We start from the raw sequence: 15257 nt of genomic DNA, 5'->3' as shown, positions 1-15257 counted from the left end.
GAAGAGGCAGTGCTCCTCTCCAGCCCATCAGGAGAGGAAGATGCCCTGGTGTCCAGGAAAGAACCTGTCCCTAGGCACTAACATTCTCAGTCTGGGCATGAATCCGGTAGGCCAAGGTAGAAACAGGTTTAGCACACTCAGGAAGAATATTTTACTGAGTCTGACTCAGACCACACTTGGGCATCTGAAGTTGAGCCAGAGTATATCTCCGAGGAAGGCTCCCTTGGCCTACCATCAGACCCTGCCCAACCTCAGGAAAGGAGAAAATCTCTACCAAAGGAACTTTCCTTTGGCAGTTTTTTGAGGGAGATTGCTAGGTCCATCTCATTTGATTTTCAGGTTGAGGATGAGCCCAGGCCTGAGTTGTTGGACATCCTTGACAATGAGGATCCTTCTAGAGAAGCTGTAATAGTGCCTGTGCACAGCATCCTTGAGCAAGTGCAGATGAGGAATTAGGAGACCTCTCTCTCTCTCTCTGAGCAGCCTGTCTCTCAGAAAGTGGACTCTATGTGTAGGGTCCAAGGAGGCTCCCGGATTTGACCATCAATCCACTCTCAAGAGAGCTAAGAGTTCTAGGACTTATGCTTCGGTGTCCCTAGGGCAAGATGCTAGAACCTTAGAGTCTTTGGGGAGAAAGATTTACCAGGGCTCTATGTTCATGTCCTGCATATAGTTCTATCAGCTGTACATGAGCATCTACTTATGGAATTTAATATATTGTGGCAGAGTTTGCAGACTTTCTGCCCTCAGACAGGGCTACATAATTCCATGCACTTGTAGCAGAAGGCTTGTTTAAAGCACTAGGCCCAGGCAACCTTTGATGCTTTCGATGTTGCGTCCCTGTTTGGTTAGATTGCTGTCACTGTTTTGATTTCTGGGCCTGCTTGAATGGTCTGAAGCTTTGACATGGCACGAGTGAAGACTGGAGAAATGGATAGCTAGCTGGTTTTCATGGGAATTGCTGAGTCATCTACTGTTTTCCATTGGTATTGAGGCTGCCCCACCTGTAGAAACCACCTCCTATTTCCCACCCCTTTATTATAGGGGTTCTTGCTGACAGGGTTTTCTCCAAATTCTCCCCCTGAGAAATAGGATCTTTTAACCTTAGGAACTTACTCCCTGCTCCTTCCCTTTCTTAGATAGTTACTGGGAACTCTACCTGAAGGCTGACCCTTCTCTCAGGAGATGTGCTTGCCACAAAAATAAGCTCATATTTATACTAGGATAGTTCAAATTGAAAGTTTGTACACTTTTGCTTTTAAAATCCAACAAAAGTCACAGAAGAAAATATGTGCACATTTTTCAGCTGTGCTTAGTTATGCTGTGCAAATAGGCTACAACATTTTAAAAATGTTTGGCCATAGATTTCTATATGTCTTGCTGCAGAATTTTCAATCGGTTGCTGCTGAAATGAGAGGTATTTTTGCTATATAATTTGATACCAATTGGTTATTGAACATTAATGATAAGTATGATTACAAATCATGTCTTGCCAATCCTATGATAAAGAGAAAACCATGACAATATAACATCATTGACAGTTTGGTTAAGATAAGCATATTGGGATAAATAAAAAGATTAAAGTCTACAGTTGTTTAAGAATGATACATTTAACAACAGAATAATATCCCAGTATGATATCAAACCATTCACAGCTTGATGAAGCCTATTTTGCATTTGCATTTTAGAGACTGGAGGACACAGTACTGAGCCCTGAGGCTTCCAAAGAGGACAAAACACTGACTGTCCGAGGAGAAGGAGAGAGGGGGATGCGCACACCTGTCCCTGCTCGAATCAGGCAAATCATTACAGAGAGCCTAACTGATGAGGGACTACAAGGTATGGTACAAATGCATCTCTCTAATTGTCAATAGCCAACATGGCATGGAACAGCTACAATTTTTGGCAAGATCAACATTTCTGTTCTTGGGAGAGAAATTCCAATGAGATTGCTTTGCTTCTATCCCTTACTGGCCATCAGGGAAATTGTTGCAGTTTTATCTTTCACTGGGGTTTTGAGAGGATTAGAGGCCACATTAGGAAAGTGAGAGTCATCCAGAGAGAGAGAACAAAATGCAGGCCAGAGGTAGAGCAGAGACAGAGAAAATAAAGTAGAGAATGAGACAGAGCAGAGAGTATGAGAATGTGATCACAGAAAAAAGTTAAGCTGAAATAAGAAACAGAAACCAAACACAAGGAAAGTATATGAGGATGTACTATTTAAATGAAACATGCGCTGATGCCAGGAATAGCCTGGTAGAAGTGGTAAAAATCAAAATAGCACTAAAATTTGATAATACTTGGGACAGATGCAGAGAGCAGTAGTAAAAGGCGACTGGGCAGTCAGGATCCTTATCTGCTGAGAACTATTTTGTAAAGTTATGTTATTTTACAATATAGAATACACTAGCCACAAATGCGAAAATATGAATAATAGAAATATTATGATTTAAAAAATGAAATAGAAAAGTTTTTTGAAATGAAAGAAAGAAGAGAGAGAGGGAGGGATGATTCAGGAAATTTTGCAATATTTTCCAAATGCATTGACCTACACTTCTTAACATTAAAATGCATTTACCACTAAGTCCTTTGAACTGATTTATCCATGATAAATTATTTCCTGTACCACTAGTACAAAATTGGCCATATGGTATTTTCCTTCCTGTGCTAAACATTAGGATATTAAAAATATTTGTCTGGTTAACTACAACATTAACTGGACAAATTTTCAGTTTTGACATTTTGAGGCCAGTAACCAGTGGAACAATTGGATGACCATCTATAAGATAACTGGTTAAAGAAATGAATAGTGAGAGGTATGCTAGGTGGGCTAAAGCTTTTAACTGGCTGTTTGTTTAAATAAAATTGGGTCCTAGTATTAACATAAACATAAGAGTAGCCATACTGGGTCATACCAATGGTCCATCTAGCCCAGTACCCTGTTTCCAACAGTGGCCAATCCAGGTCACAAGTAACCTGGCAGAAATCCAAATCGTGGCAGCACTCCATACTACAAATCCCAGGGCAAGCAGTTGCTTCCCATGTCTGTCTCAATAGCAGACTATGGACTTTTCCTCCAGGAATTTGTCCAAACTTTTTTTTAACCCAATGAACTAAACTAAACATCTTATGAACTCCAGAAAGAAGCTCTCTTTGGTTCGATGCAAGTACTATGGTGAGCCTTAGTAATAAATTTGAGAGACTGAGGGCCAGGTTACATTGATAAGTTATCAGATCAGTATTACACTATGATTTAATCATTTATATTTTTTCAGTATAACTAACTGAATATCATCCTCGTGTAAAATGGTCCTAGTACAAATTTATATGGGGTTAGATTCTATATATGGCACCTAAAAAAATCAGTGCTGAAACACACCCACATAAACGGTATTCTATAAACTACACTTAAAGTTCAGCACAGTTTAGAGAATACACGCTTAAGCAGAGAGTCATGTGTAAATTTAGGCATGGCCATTTGCACCAGTGAAAATGCAGTGCAGATGCCCATTTCTATATTTACATGCGGAGCAGCATTATTCTGTAATTACGCGTGCAACTCAAAGCTGTGCCCCCATTCCACTCCAAAATGCCCATGACCTTCCTATTTCCGCCCCCCCCCCCCTTTTTTTGGACCGCATTTAAATTTTAGTCATGGATTCCATGCCTAACTTTACATGTGTTAGTTCCAATTAAATCTAACTGGTGCCAATAATTGCTTGTTAAAAAGCCAATTATTGGTACTAATTGGCTCATTAATCTATTAAATTGCATACGCAAATCGGGAACACACCTAAATCTGCACACGCAATTTTTGGCAACCTTTATAGAATCAGGGGGATGATGTTTCATGTTCCACATTACTCTAGTTAGAACCTGTATCACTTAATCACTGTGCTACGCATCCTATCTGTGTATGAATTTCTTTATTATTTATGCAAACAACATCATATCAGATGCCTTCTCAAAATCCAAGCTGATGATAGCATTCATCTGTCACTTCTAACTGTCTGCTATTTCAAAAACCTATGGGTTGATTTGATATGATCTATATGCCTTAAAGACATCCCATGCCCCTATTGCAGTGCAGACAATTTATTCCATTTTATTTTATGATAGATTCTTTTAAATTTTTTAGCCTCTTCATTTCTTTCTCTTCTTTTTGAGCTTCAACTCAATCAAAACAGCCTCTATTGAGCTAGGTCACCATCCAGCTTATTTTGAAAGAGATCGCTGGCCATCTTCCGACATAAATCGGGAGATGGCCGGCGATCTCCTGAACCCGGCCAAATCGGTATAGTCGAAAGCCAATTTTGGCCGGCGCCAACTGCTTTCCGTCACGGAGCCGGCGAAACTTCAGGCAGGGTACAGAAGGCGGGACAAGGCGTGGTGGGGGCGGGGTACGAGATAGCCGGCTTCGCCCTATAATGGAAAAAAGATGGCCGGCTTGAACGAGCAGTTCACCAGCTGCACTTGGTCCATTTATTTTTAGAACCAAGTGGCAAAAAAGTGCCCAATTGACCAGATGACCACCAGAGGGAATCGGGGATGACCTCCCCTTATTCCCCCAGTGGTCACTAACCCCCTCCCACCCAAACAAATTTAAAAAAAATTTGTTGCAGCCTGAAATGTCATACCCAGCTCCCTGACAGCAGTATGCAGGTCCCTGGAGCACTTTTAGTGGGTGCAGTGCACTTCATGCAGGTGGACCCAGGCCCATCCCCCCCTACCTGTTACACTTGTGGTGGTGTATGTTGAGCCCTCCAACCCCCCCCCCCCAAAACCCACTGTACCCACATGTAGGTGCCCCCGTTCACCCCGTAGGGCTATGGTAGTGGTTTATAGTTGTGGGGAGGGGGTTTTGAGGGGGATTTGGGTGGCTCAGCACACAAGGAAAGGGAGGTATGCACCTGGGAGCAATTTTTGAAGTCCACTGCAGTGCTCCTAGGGTGCCCGGTTGGTGTTCTGGCATGTCAGAGGGGCCGGTGCACTACAAATGCTGGCTCCTCCCACGACCAATAGGTTGCATTTCGCTGGGTTTGAGATGGCCGGGCCCGGTTTCCATTATGGCCAAAAACCGAACCCGGCCATCTCTAACCCGGCGATCTCAACATTCGACCTAAATGTTGAGATTTACCCAGCGCCAACCGTATTATTGAAGGAAAAGATGGCTGGCTCCGCCCATTTATGGAGCTGGCCACAGAGATGGCCGGCGCCATTCGATTATGCCCCTCCATGGGTCTTTATTCACAACAACTTGTACTTGGATGATTTTCACCAGGGGCATAGCTAGGATTGAATGGGCTCCGAGCAGAAAAATTAAGAAGAGTTTCTATAATACCATTTCTCTCAGTAACCAAACCCTCCAAAAATCACATTCCTGGCCTATTTAGAAAACCTGTCATAATAAAGTAGCGCTAATGTCCAGGACTCAAATAGCATTAACCCTACCTATAAAAGGCAGCATCGTAAAATATTGATTTACATTTGCAATTGGCACTTCCTTGTCATCAAGCAGATGAAGCCATTACGTATGGGTTATGTCCATCAACCAGCAGGGGAGATAGAGAGCACTCAAACTTTCACAGTGCCCTCTTGGCCAGCTAGCTCCACTGCCTCTTCAGTATTCTCTATCTCCCCTAGCAGGGTGGCTGCAGCTTGTTCGAGCTCCAGAAAAATCTGCCGGGAGGTGGTTCCTGGCTTGCCAGTTGTTAACCGGGGTGTTGGAGGCTATAGCAGCCTCACTTTAAAGGCACATAGGTTAGCCCTTTCCCTGCCTTACCCATACCTCTGTGGATGTGGACATATTGCCTTGCTTTCCCTGTCCTTACCCACCAACAGTGGATGCAGGCATATAGGTTCGCCCTTTCCCTGCCTTTCCCACTCATCTGAGCCTCCGGAGTCTTCAATACCTCTGCTTTCCTCACAGCTTAAAAAAAAAAAAAAAAAGTTGCGTCACGTTTTTTTAAACGCAGAGGACGCTGGAACAGAGGTTTTTGACCTGATTTTCAGCAGGATCGTAGTTGTACACTAGATCCTTTGAGGTAAGAGTGTTTTCCAACTCTTCCGGGGTGGGCCCGCGATCGGGGCGATTTTGGCGCGAAACCGCCATTTTGAATTTTACCGTCGTTTTTCGGCGATGGCTGCGGACAATGTAAAGCGCTGTTCCACTTGTGGCAAGCGCAAATCAGCAGCAGGGCTCTGTAAATCGTGCTGTTCTGGCGTAGGAACCGGCCCGAGCATGGCGAGCGATGTTTCTTCCCGCTCTGAGCTGGCAGCGGGCGCCATTTTGCATACACCGCATGGCGCGGCCTCCGTGGATACGGAGAGACCTGAGCCGGGTGGGGCACCTCGAGATGAGGTTATTTCAGGAGTGGCTAGCACCGGACAGGATTTGGGTGCCCAGGGTGAGATTTTCTCCTCGGATTTTGTGCTTTTGTTGCATAAAGCATACATGATGAAAAGAGGCCTTCCTCAAGGGTCGCCTGAGGCTTCTCTGATTGCGCCCCCCCCCCCCCCCCCCCGATGGATTCTGGCCTGGGACTGCCCAGTGAGGCCTTTTTCCAGGATGCTTGGCCTAAAGATAAGCGCAGAAGGGTTAATCCCCCTTCAGATTGTGGTGCACCTTTTCCCCCCCCCCGTGGTCGGGGTGTGAGGATTCGGAGAACTCTGACAGCGTTCTTGGTCTGAGGAACCAGAGTCAGGTGCGGATTTACCACAGGATCTGGATGATCCCTCGCGGTGAGGATTTCCACCGTGATGAGCTGCCAGTGCTTATTTCAGATACCCTGCAGGCCCTCTCGATTGAAGATCCTGACAGTGGCATGGCTTCCTCGGGTAATCCCAGGATGGCTAGTACCAAGAAAGCTGCTCGGGCCTTCCCTTTGCATGACTCCATCCTAGAGCTTATTTCGGCTCAGTGGGCTGACCCCGAGGGACCTGTGAGAGTTTCCAGGGCTATGGGGCAGTTATACCCTCTGCGTGAGGGAACATATGGCTCGTTTTCAAATGCCTACAGGGATGCCCTAGTCACTGCGGTGACAAAGAGAACTACCCTCCCTGTTGAAGGAGGTGTTGCCCTGAAGGATGTTCAAGACCGTAGGCTGGAAACAGCATTGAAACAGTACCTTTGAAATTGCAGGTCTCACTATTCGGGGCGTCTGCATGCAGCTGTTATGCTGTTAGAGCCTGCCTAGCTTGGCTGCAACAGGCAGTGGCTCAGCCCGGTGATGGAGCGGAGCCCTTCTTGGATGTGGCTCCGCGGATGGAGGTAGCCTTGTCCTTTCTGGCTGATGCCCTTATGACCTTGTCAGAGCTTCGGCTAAACAATGGCAGTAGCAGTGGCGGCTCGCCGTCGTCTGTGGCTACGACACTGGGCAGCGGACATGGCCTCTAAGCAAAGGTTGGTGAAGTTGCCTTTTCAAGGACTTCTCCTATTTGGTGAGGAGTTGGAGAAAATTGTGAAAGGCATGGGTTGATTCAAAACCCCAGCGCTTGCCCGAAGATAGGCAGAGGCCTTCCTCTAAGGGTCAGGCGGTCCACTCCTCGTACAGATCTCGCTTCCGTGAAGCTAGAAGGTACAGCCCTGGGGCGTTCTGCTGGGTTCACTTCACGTGCCCGTGGTCAGCAGAGGAACTCCTTTCACCTCGGACAAGCGTTCCGCAGCCGGTGGCTCAAGACCAGGAGTTCAGGGGCGACCCTCTCAATGATGGTGCGCCGGCTCTCTCCTCGATGCTGTCATCGGAGGACGGCTTTCCCTCTTGTCGAGGAGTGGGCCAGATTTCCTCAGATCAGTGGTTCTGGACCTGATCAGAGATGGATACAGAATAGAATTCAACGCCCCAGTAAGAGACGTGTTTGTGAAGTCCCGATGCGGTTCTGCCGTCAAGCGGGCGGCGGTGGAGGAGACTTTACAAGGTCTGATTCAGTTAGGGCAGTGACCCCGGTGCCTCCCGCCGAGCAAGGCTGTGGCCGATACTCCATCTACTTTGTGGTGCCGCGAAAAGGTGGGTCCTTTCGCCCTATTCTGGGACTTAAAAAGAAGTGAACAAGTCCCTGAGAGTGTGCGGCATTTTCACATGGAATCCCTGCGCTCTGTCATTGCGGCGGTACAGCCAGGAGAGTTTCTCACGTCTCTAGACCTGAAAGAAGCTTACTTGCACATACCGATTTGGCCCCCGCACCAGAAGTTTCTGAGGTTTGCGGTGTTGGGAAAACATTTCCAGTTCAGGGCCTTGCCTTTTGGCCTCGCCACAGCTCCCTGAACCTTTTTGAAGGTAATGGTGGTAGTAGCTGCTTTTCTCAGGCGAGAAGGTATCAGGGTTCACCCATACATAGACGACTGGCTCATCAGAGCAGACTCTGCAACAGAGAGCTTACAAGCTACAGCCAGAGTGGTCTCAGTACTGCAATCTCTAGGCTGGGTCGTCAATATGGCCAAAAGTCACCTGACCCCTTCACAATCTCTAGAATTTTTGGGGGCCAGGTTCAACACAGTTTCGGGCTATGTGTTCCTACCCGAGCTAAGGCGGTGCAAGCTTCAGAATCAGGTCCGTCTGCTCCTGAGGATGCCCGCCCGCGAGCTTGGGACATTGTCCAGCTGCTAGGATCGATGACAGCCACGATGGAAGTGGTGCCCTGGGCGAGAGCCGCACCTGAGACCTCTACAGTATTCCCTACTCCGGAGATGGTCTCCTATTTCTCAGGATTACCAATGCAGACTTACTTGGCTCCCTGCGGCCCGACTCAGCATGGAGTGGTGGCTCTTGGACAGCACTGCTGCGGTGAGGAATGCCGCTGACCGCTCCCCGTTGGTGCCTAGTGGTAACGGATGCCAGCCTGAAGGGCTGGGGCGCACATTGCAAGGGGAAGCATGCCCAGGGTCTATGGACACCCGAGGAGTCGGAGTGGTCCATCAATCGCCTAGAGTTGAAAGCGGTGTTTCAGGCGCTTCTGGCCTTTCAAGTGACCCTGGAAGGATTGGCTTTCAGAGTGATGTCGGACAACATGACAACGGTGGCCTATATAAATCGACAAGGCGGAACAAGGTGCAGAGCACTAGCCGCGCAGGCCGAACTGATTTGCCACTGGGCCGAGCTGCATTTTCAGTGTCTGTCGGCAGCTCATATTGCAGGTCAGAGCAATGTGCAGGCCGATTATCTCAGCAGGCATCAGATCGATCCAGCAGAATGGAATCTGGCAGACGAAGTATTCCTGCAGATCTGTGCCAAATGGGGCAAGCCCGTGATGGATCTAATGGCGACAAGTGCCAATACCAAAGTCCCGTGCTTCTTCAGCAGATGGAGAGATCCTCGCTCGGCGGGGTTGGATGCCTTGGCTCAACCCTGGCCTCCGGGTCTTCTTTATGTGTTTCCCCCATGGCCCTTGATAGGGCGCCTGCTCTTGCGGATTCGGCTGCACCCAGGAGAAGTGGTCCTCATCACCCCGGATTGGCCAAGGAGACCTTGGTATGCAGACCTCCGACAGATGCTCCTGGAGGCTCCTCTGCCGTTACCTGTGGTACCGAACCTGTTGACTCAGGGACCGGTAGCCATGGAGGACGCCGGCCGCTTTGGTCTTACGGCATGGCTATTGAGAGGGCGCAATTGAGGGATAAAGGTTATTCCAATAAAGTTATTTCCACTTTCCTGCAAGCCCGCAAGCGGTCCACTTCCGTGGCTTATGCCAGGATTTGGTGCCTGTTTGAGTCTTGGTGTGCTTCCAGAGCCATTGCTCCAATGCGGACTCCTGTCTCGCTGATTCTGGACTTTTTGCAGGAAGGTGTACAAAAGGGCTTGGCCTATATTCCCTGCGGGTGCAGGTGGCAGCGTTGGCCTCCCTTCGTGGTAAGGTGGAAGGCGTGTCTTTGGCTGCTCACCCAGATGTGGCACGGTTTCTTAGAGGGGTGCTTCGGCTCCGACCTCCAGTGCGAGCACCCTGTCCAGCTTGGAACCTGGGGCTAGTTTTTGAAACCCTGCAGGCATCTCCTTTTGAGCTGCTTCGGCGAGCATCGGAGAAAGATTTGACACTGAAGGCCGTTTTTCTGGTGGCCATTACCTTGGCGAGACGTGTGTCAGAGCTCCAGGCACTGTCCTGTAGAGACCCATTTCTGCAATTTTCAGAGTCCGGAGTCACGGTTCGGACCGTGCCTTCCTTTATGCCTAAGGTGGTTTCAGCCTTTCACCTAAACCAGCCTATTTTCCTTGCCCTCTTTTTCAGAGGAAGAGTTTCCAGAATCTTTTGGGCAGCTGCACCTTTTGGATGTGCGCAGGACTCTGCTGCAGTATCTGCGAGTTACTAACTCTTTCAGGACTTCTGATCATCTGTTTGTTTTGCTATCCGGTTCTCGCAGAGGGTCTCCAGCGTCTAAAGCCACTATTGCCCGCTTGCTCAAAGAAACTATCTTTTCAGCTTATCTGCTGGCCGGCAGGGTTCCGCCTGTAGCCTTTAAGGCGCATTCTACTAGAGCGATTTCTTCCTCTTGGGCTGAAACTGGAGCACTCTCTCTTCAAGAGATATGCAGTGCAGCAACATGGGCTTCTAAGCTCTCCTTTGCCCAACATTACAGGCTGGATGTGGCTGACAGGAGGGATGCGCGTTTTGGTGCACAAGTGCTAGCGCGTGGTGTGGCTTGTTCCCACCCTATCTAGGGATTGCTTTGTTACATCCCATACGTAATGGCTTCATCTGCTTGATGACAAGGAAGGGAAAATTAGGTTCTTACCTTGGTAATTTTCTTTCCTTTAGTCATAGCAGATGAAGCCATGAGCCCTCCCTGTATGATTGTCTGTATGCTGTGAATCTGTTTTTTCAGGTTCTGTTCTAATTTCCTGAAGTTCCTTCCTTGGGAGAAAGTTGGAAAACAGGATTCATGTTCAGTTTAAATTTAGGAGGATGTGTTCATTCCCTCCAGCATGTTTTTTTTTGGAGGATGTGTTGATTCTCTCCAGGAGGCGCGTGTGTTCCCCTCCAGTTCTATAAATAGGAGGATGAGTTCATTCCCTCCAGTGTGTTGGGAGGATGTGTGATTCCCTCCAGGAGGCGCGTGTGTTCCCCTCCACTTATACAATAAGGAGGATGAGTTTATTCCCTCCAGGAGGATGTGCATTCCCTCCTTTATGAGTTCATGCCCTTGTGATGGGCCATCGTTCGCTGTGAGGAAAGCTCTTGTGATTCCCATTGCGGTTTGCCATACTGCTTTGGAAGCTTCAAATACTGAAGAGGCAGTGGAGCTAGCTGGCCAAGAGGGCACTGTGAAGTTTGAGTGCTCTCTATCTCCCCTGCTGGTTGATGGACATAACCCATACGTAATGGCTTCATCTGCTATGACTAAAGGAAAGAAAATACCAAGGTAAGAACCTAATTTTCCCTTATACCCCATAAGATCCCAGAAAGAGCTCCTGTGGTTTACAATAAGTCATAAACAAGACATTCCCTGTGAGCTACAGAGTAATGAGTGAATTATTCTGGGTGTAATCCTGCCATTTGTTAAACAAGAAGTCTCCAAATGACAAGTCTGTGTAAAGATCTAGGGGAAAACAGCTGTACCTAAATTCCCACCAGACCTCAGTTCTAAACTAACCCACACCATTGCATGATCAGAGATCTCAGTTGGCCCAAGATCGATCCACGGACTCCACCTTAGAAAATAAAGAATGCGATACTAAGAGACAGTCAAGATGAGAATGGGCTCTCGACAAATGAGTTAAATCACACAGAAGGGGGTGTAGCACCTGCCAAGCATCAGGCAGATCAAATCAAGAGAATCACATAAGAGAGGAACCCCTTTAGTAACATCAACTGACTCAGAATGAGAATTAAAGGTCCTATCAAGATCCTGCCACCCTATTAAAATCTCCCCTCACAATTAGAGGCTTGTCTCCCCATTGATGAAGCACCTTCAAAACACTAGCAAAAAAAGATTTGCTATAACCGTTAGGGGTGTATAAAATACAAAGCACAAAGGGGCTACCTTCAGTGAGGACCAAAACTATAATATAACGTCCATCAGAGTCAGTAATCACCTGCTGAACATCCACCAGTAGGCCTTTCCGAAAAAGAATGAGGACCCCCGCAATCTTAGAAACCACAGGAGATTCAGTATACTGTTCCACCCATCAGCGTTCAAGTTTAGCATGCTCAGAAGCATCCAAGAGAGTTTCCTGGAGGAAAGCTACAGAAGCCTTCTTCCTATTCAGAGCTTGAAGTATTTTCTGACATTTAAATGGAGATGATATCCCCCCTCCCTCCTGCACACACAAACACACACACACACATTCTAGGAAACACACTGGAAAGTCAGAATCCAAGAATATCAAATGACATTCAAAACACAAATCCAAAACCACAACATCAGAACGTAGGTCCTTGGATAGGGCCAGCCCAGACTCCAGCCCTAATCCAAGGTTCATATATACCAGCACCCATCCCAACAACAAGAAAAACTGCATAACCCAATAAAATCCCACCTCCCATACATTCTTCTGATATCCCACCTCCTATCTCTCCAAATCCCCCAACCCACCCCTGGCTCCCTAAGCCCTTCATTCACCCATCCACCCTATTCTCCAAATCTCAACCACCATCATCCCAGGAAACACACATGCACTCTCTCCAAAACTGATCACACAAACAAATGAATATGAAATTAGATGAGTCCAGGAGTTTGTTCCCTCGTAATCATCTCCAGACAGCACAAAAAAACCAAAACAGCTAACAGTGGTAAACAGTACTACTCAGGATCCACAACCAGGGCTCCCACGCCTGGAATACCAACAGTCACCCCCTAGGAGGCCTTCAGATCAAACGAGGCAGGCCCCATATCCATGTGCTCCCCTCGGATCAAAGGGGGGGATCATAGTTCCAGGAAGATTGCGAGAAGGGTGGGCCTCTAAGGGTGGATCATGATGTGCAATATACATAGTCTAATGAGGAGTGAGGCCCCCACACCTCAGGTCAGAAGGAGTGTAAGAACAACTCCCAGGGCCCACTCCTGAAGTCGCCAAGGTGTGAAGCAATACTTTGGCTTCCTTCAGATTATTAAAGAATTTTTTATGTTCTTGTACAGTCATAACCAACTGAGCAGGATACCATAATCCAGTCTGGTAACACCTGTTCTGAAAATCTTGCTTGTAGCACCAAAGTTCACACCACTTCCGCATTGTTTCTAAACTCAGATCAGGAAAGATGCACACATTATTGTTCTCATAATGAACTACTTTCTGTTGCCGCACTTAGCGCTGAACCGGTTCTGTGTAACAGAGCGGTTTTACAATCAAAGCTCCTTGTGGCATAGCTGGGTCTGGTCACGGGCGTAGCTCATGATGTGCCCATTTGAGCTCATAAATCAGGGTGCCCAACTTGTGTGGAAAGCAGGTACAAAGCAGTCTTTGCTTATAGGTAAGGGCATCTCTACCCTTGTGCACCTCTGGCACACCAACAATGCGCAAATTAGATCTGTGCTGTCAATTCTCCAAATTCTCCACCCAATCACAGGTCCTTGAGTCAAGAAGCTAGTCTGATATGCTCTTGGCAGCTCTCCACTTCATCATCCTCTAGATCTATCACCTTCTCCTCTACAGTTTCCAGCCACATGGCTAAGCCCACCAACTTAGCGTCAAAGCTTGCCACCACCAGATCCACAATTTCCTCCTTGGCCACCTGGATTTCACTAAAAACAGTTGTCCAAGTGGGCTCAGTGTCTGTAGAATCCATATGTGGGGGCACAGAATCCGCAACATCTTTGGAAGCCTGAGGGGCCTTCACGGCATAACGCTCTTTGATAGTAGTAGGGGCTTTGCCCTTCAAAACATTAGCATAATGCAAAAAGCGCAAAAGTACCACAATGCTAAGCACTGAAAAAAGAACCACAAGCTCCAGGAATCGCCATATAAGAACAAATTAGAGAAGAGTGCAGCGGAGCCTTCTCAGGCGCATCTGACCCACATGAGCACCACCTGGAAGTTCTTTCCCTTAAACTGTTTAAATGATGTCTCCATTCTCAACTCTAATGGCAGTTGATTCCACAGGGTAGGTGGGAGGTATGCATGGGGACATCCATCCTGTTAGACTGTCAATGAAAGGCTTGGATGCTTCACTTATATATACTGTCAGCTAGCACATTTGCTTATTTCCGATCTGACGAAGAAGGGCAACCTTCGAAAGCTAATCAAGAAATGTATTAAGTTATGTCCAATAAAAAAGGTATCATCTTATTTTATTTTCCATGTTTTATTTTGTTTGATTTCTATTGATTACCTTTAAGAGTGGACTACCACAACTCTCTACTTAACCTCTCAATAGGAAACCTGAAAATTCAAAAAGGAGACCCAACACAGTTATGATTCAGTGATGTGCTTGTACCAGGGAAATTTAAGTACAAATATATAATTACACACAAAGCTTCCATAATAAAATACATATGGAGACATATTTTCAAAGCACTTAGACTTACAAAGTTCCATTGTAATCTATGGAACTTTGTAAGTCTAAGTGCTATGGAAATGAGCCCCATGGAGGGGCATAATCGAATGGAAACGCCTATCTCCATGGGCGTTTATCTCCGAGAACGGGTCCGTAAAGGGGCGGGCTGAACCGTATTTTCGAAAAAATGGACGTTTTTGAGCTGGGCGTTTGTTTTTTATAGCGATAATGGAAACTAAAAACGCCCAGCTCAAAGACGTCCTAATCCGAGCCATTTGGTCGTGGGAGGGGCCAGGATTGGTAGTACACTGGCCCCCCTGATATGCCAGGACACCAACTGGGCACCCTAGGTCAGTGCGGTGGACTTCAGAAAAAGCTCCCACATGCATAGCTCCCTTACCAAGGGTGCTGAACACCCAACCCCCCTCCCCCAAAACCCACTACCCACAAATGTACAACACTACCATAGCTCTTAGGGGTGAGAGGGCACCTACATGTGGGTACAGTAGGTTTTGGAGACCTCCCATTTACCAGCACAAGTGTTACAGGTGGGGGGGGGATGGGCCTGGGGCCACCTGGCTGAAGTGCACTGCGATACCCACTAAAAGTGCTTCAGGGACCTGCATACATGCAGGCCTCTAGGACTGGTTGCTGCTATATAACATTGGCACACCAGTTGACACCTGAAGACTAATCTCTCCGAAAACGTCCTTTATTGGAATAACCGCGTTTACTCACAGTTAACTGCAGATCAGAGGTTGTGCCCCACTGGCAACGAGTCTCCCTGGTACTGAGATGAGCAGTAGGTCAGAGCTGGCAGAATGCTGTACAATGCC

At 47.2% G+C, this 15257-nt stretch overlaps 1 protein-coding gene across 1 annotated transcript in view; it reads left to right on the top strand.

Annotated features, from left to right (window-relative positions):
- The first annotated feature begins 1715 nt into the window (after positions 1 to 1715).
- The window catches only part of CROCC2 (ciliary rootlet coiled-coil, rootletin family member 2), an 825280-nt gene continuing 811738 nt past the window's right edge, over positions 1716 to 15257 (top strand). The window contains 1 exon segment of the mRNA XM_030216488.1: positions 1716 to 1839. Coding sequence (XP_030072348.1) covers positions 1770 to 1839 — 70 coding nt within the window. The 5' untranslated portion in view covers positions 1716 to 1769.

This window comes from Microcaecilia unicolor, chromosome 10 (assembly GCF_901765095.1).
Source record: "Microcaecilia unicolor chromosome 10, aMicUni1.1, whole genome shotgun sequence".
In the NCBI taxonomy this organism is placed as follows: Eukaryota; Metazoa; Chordata; class Amphibia; order Gymnophiona; family Siphonopidae; genus Microcaecilia; species Microcaecilia unicolor.
This window is presented reverse-complemented; position numbering and strand designations above follow the sequence as displayed.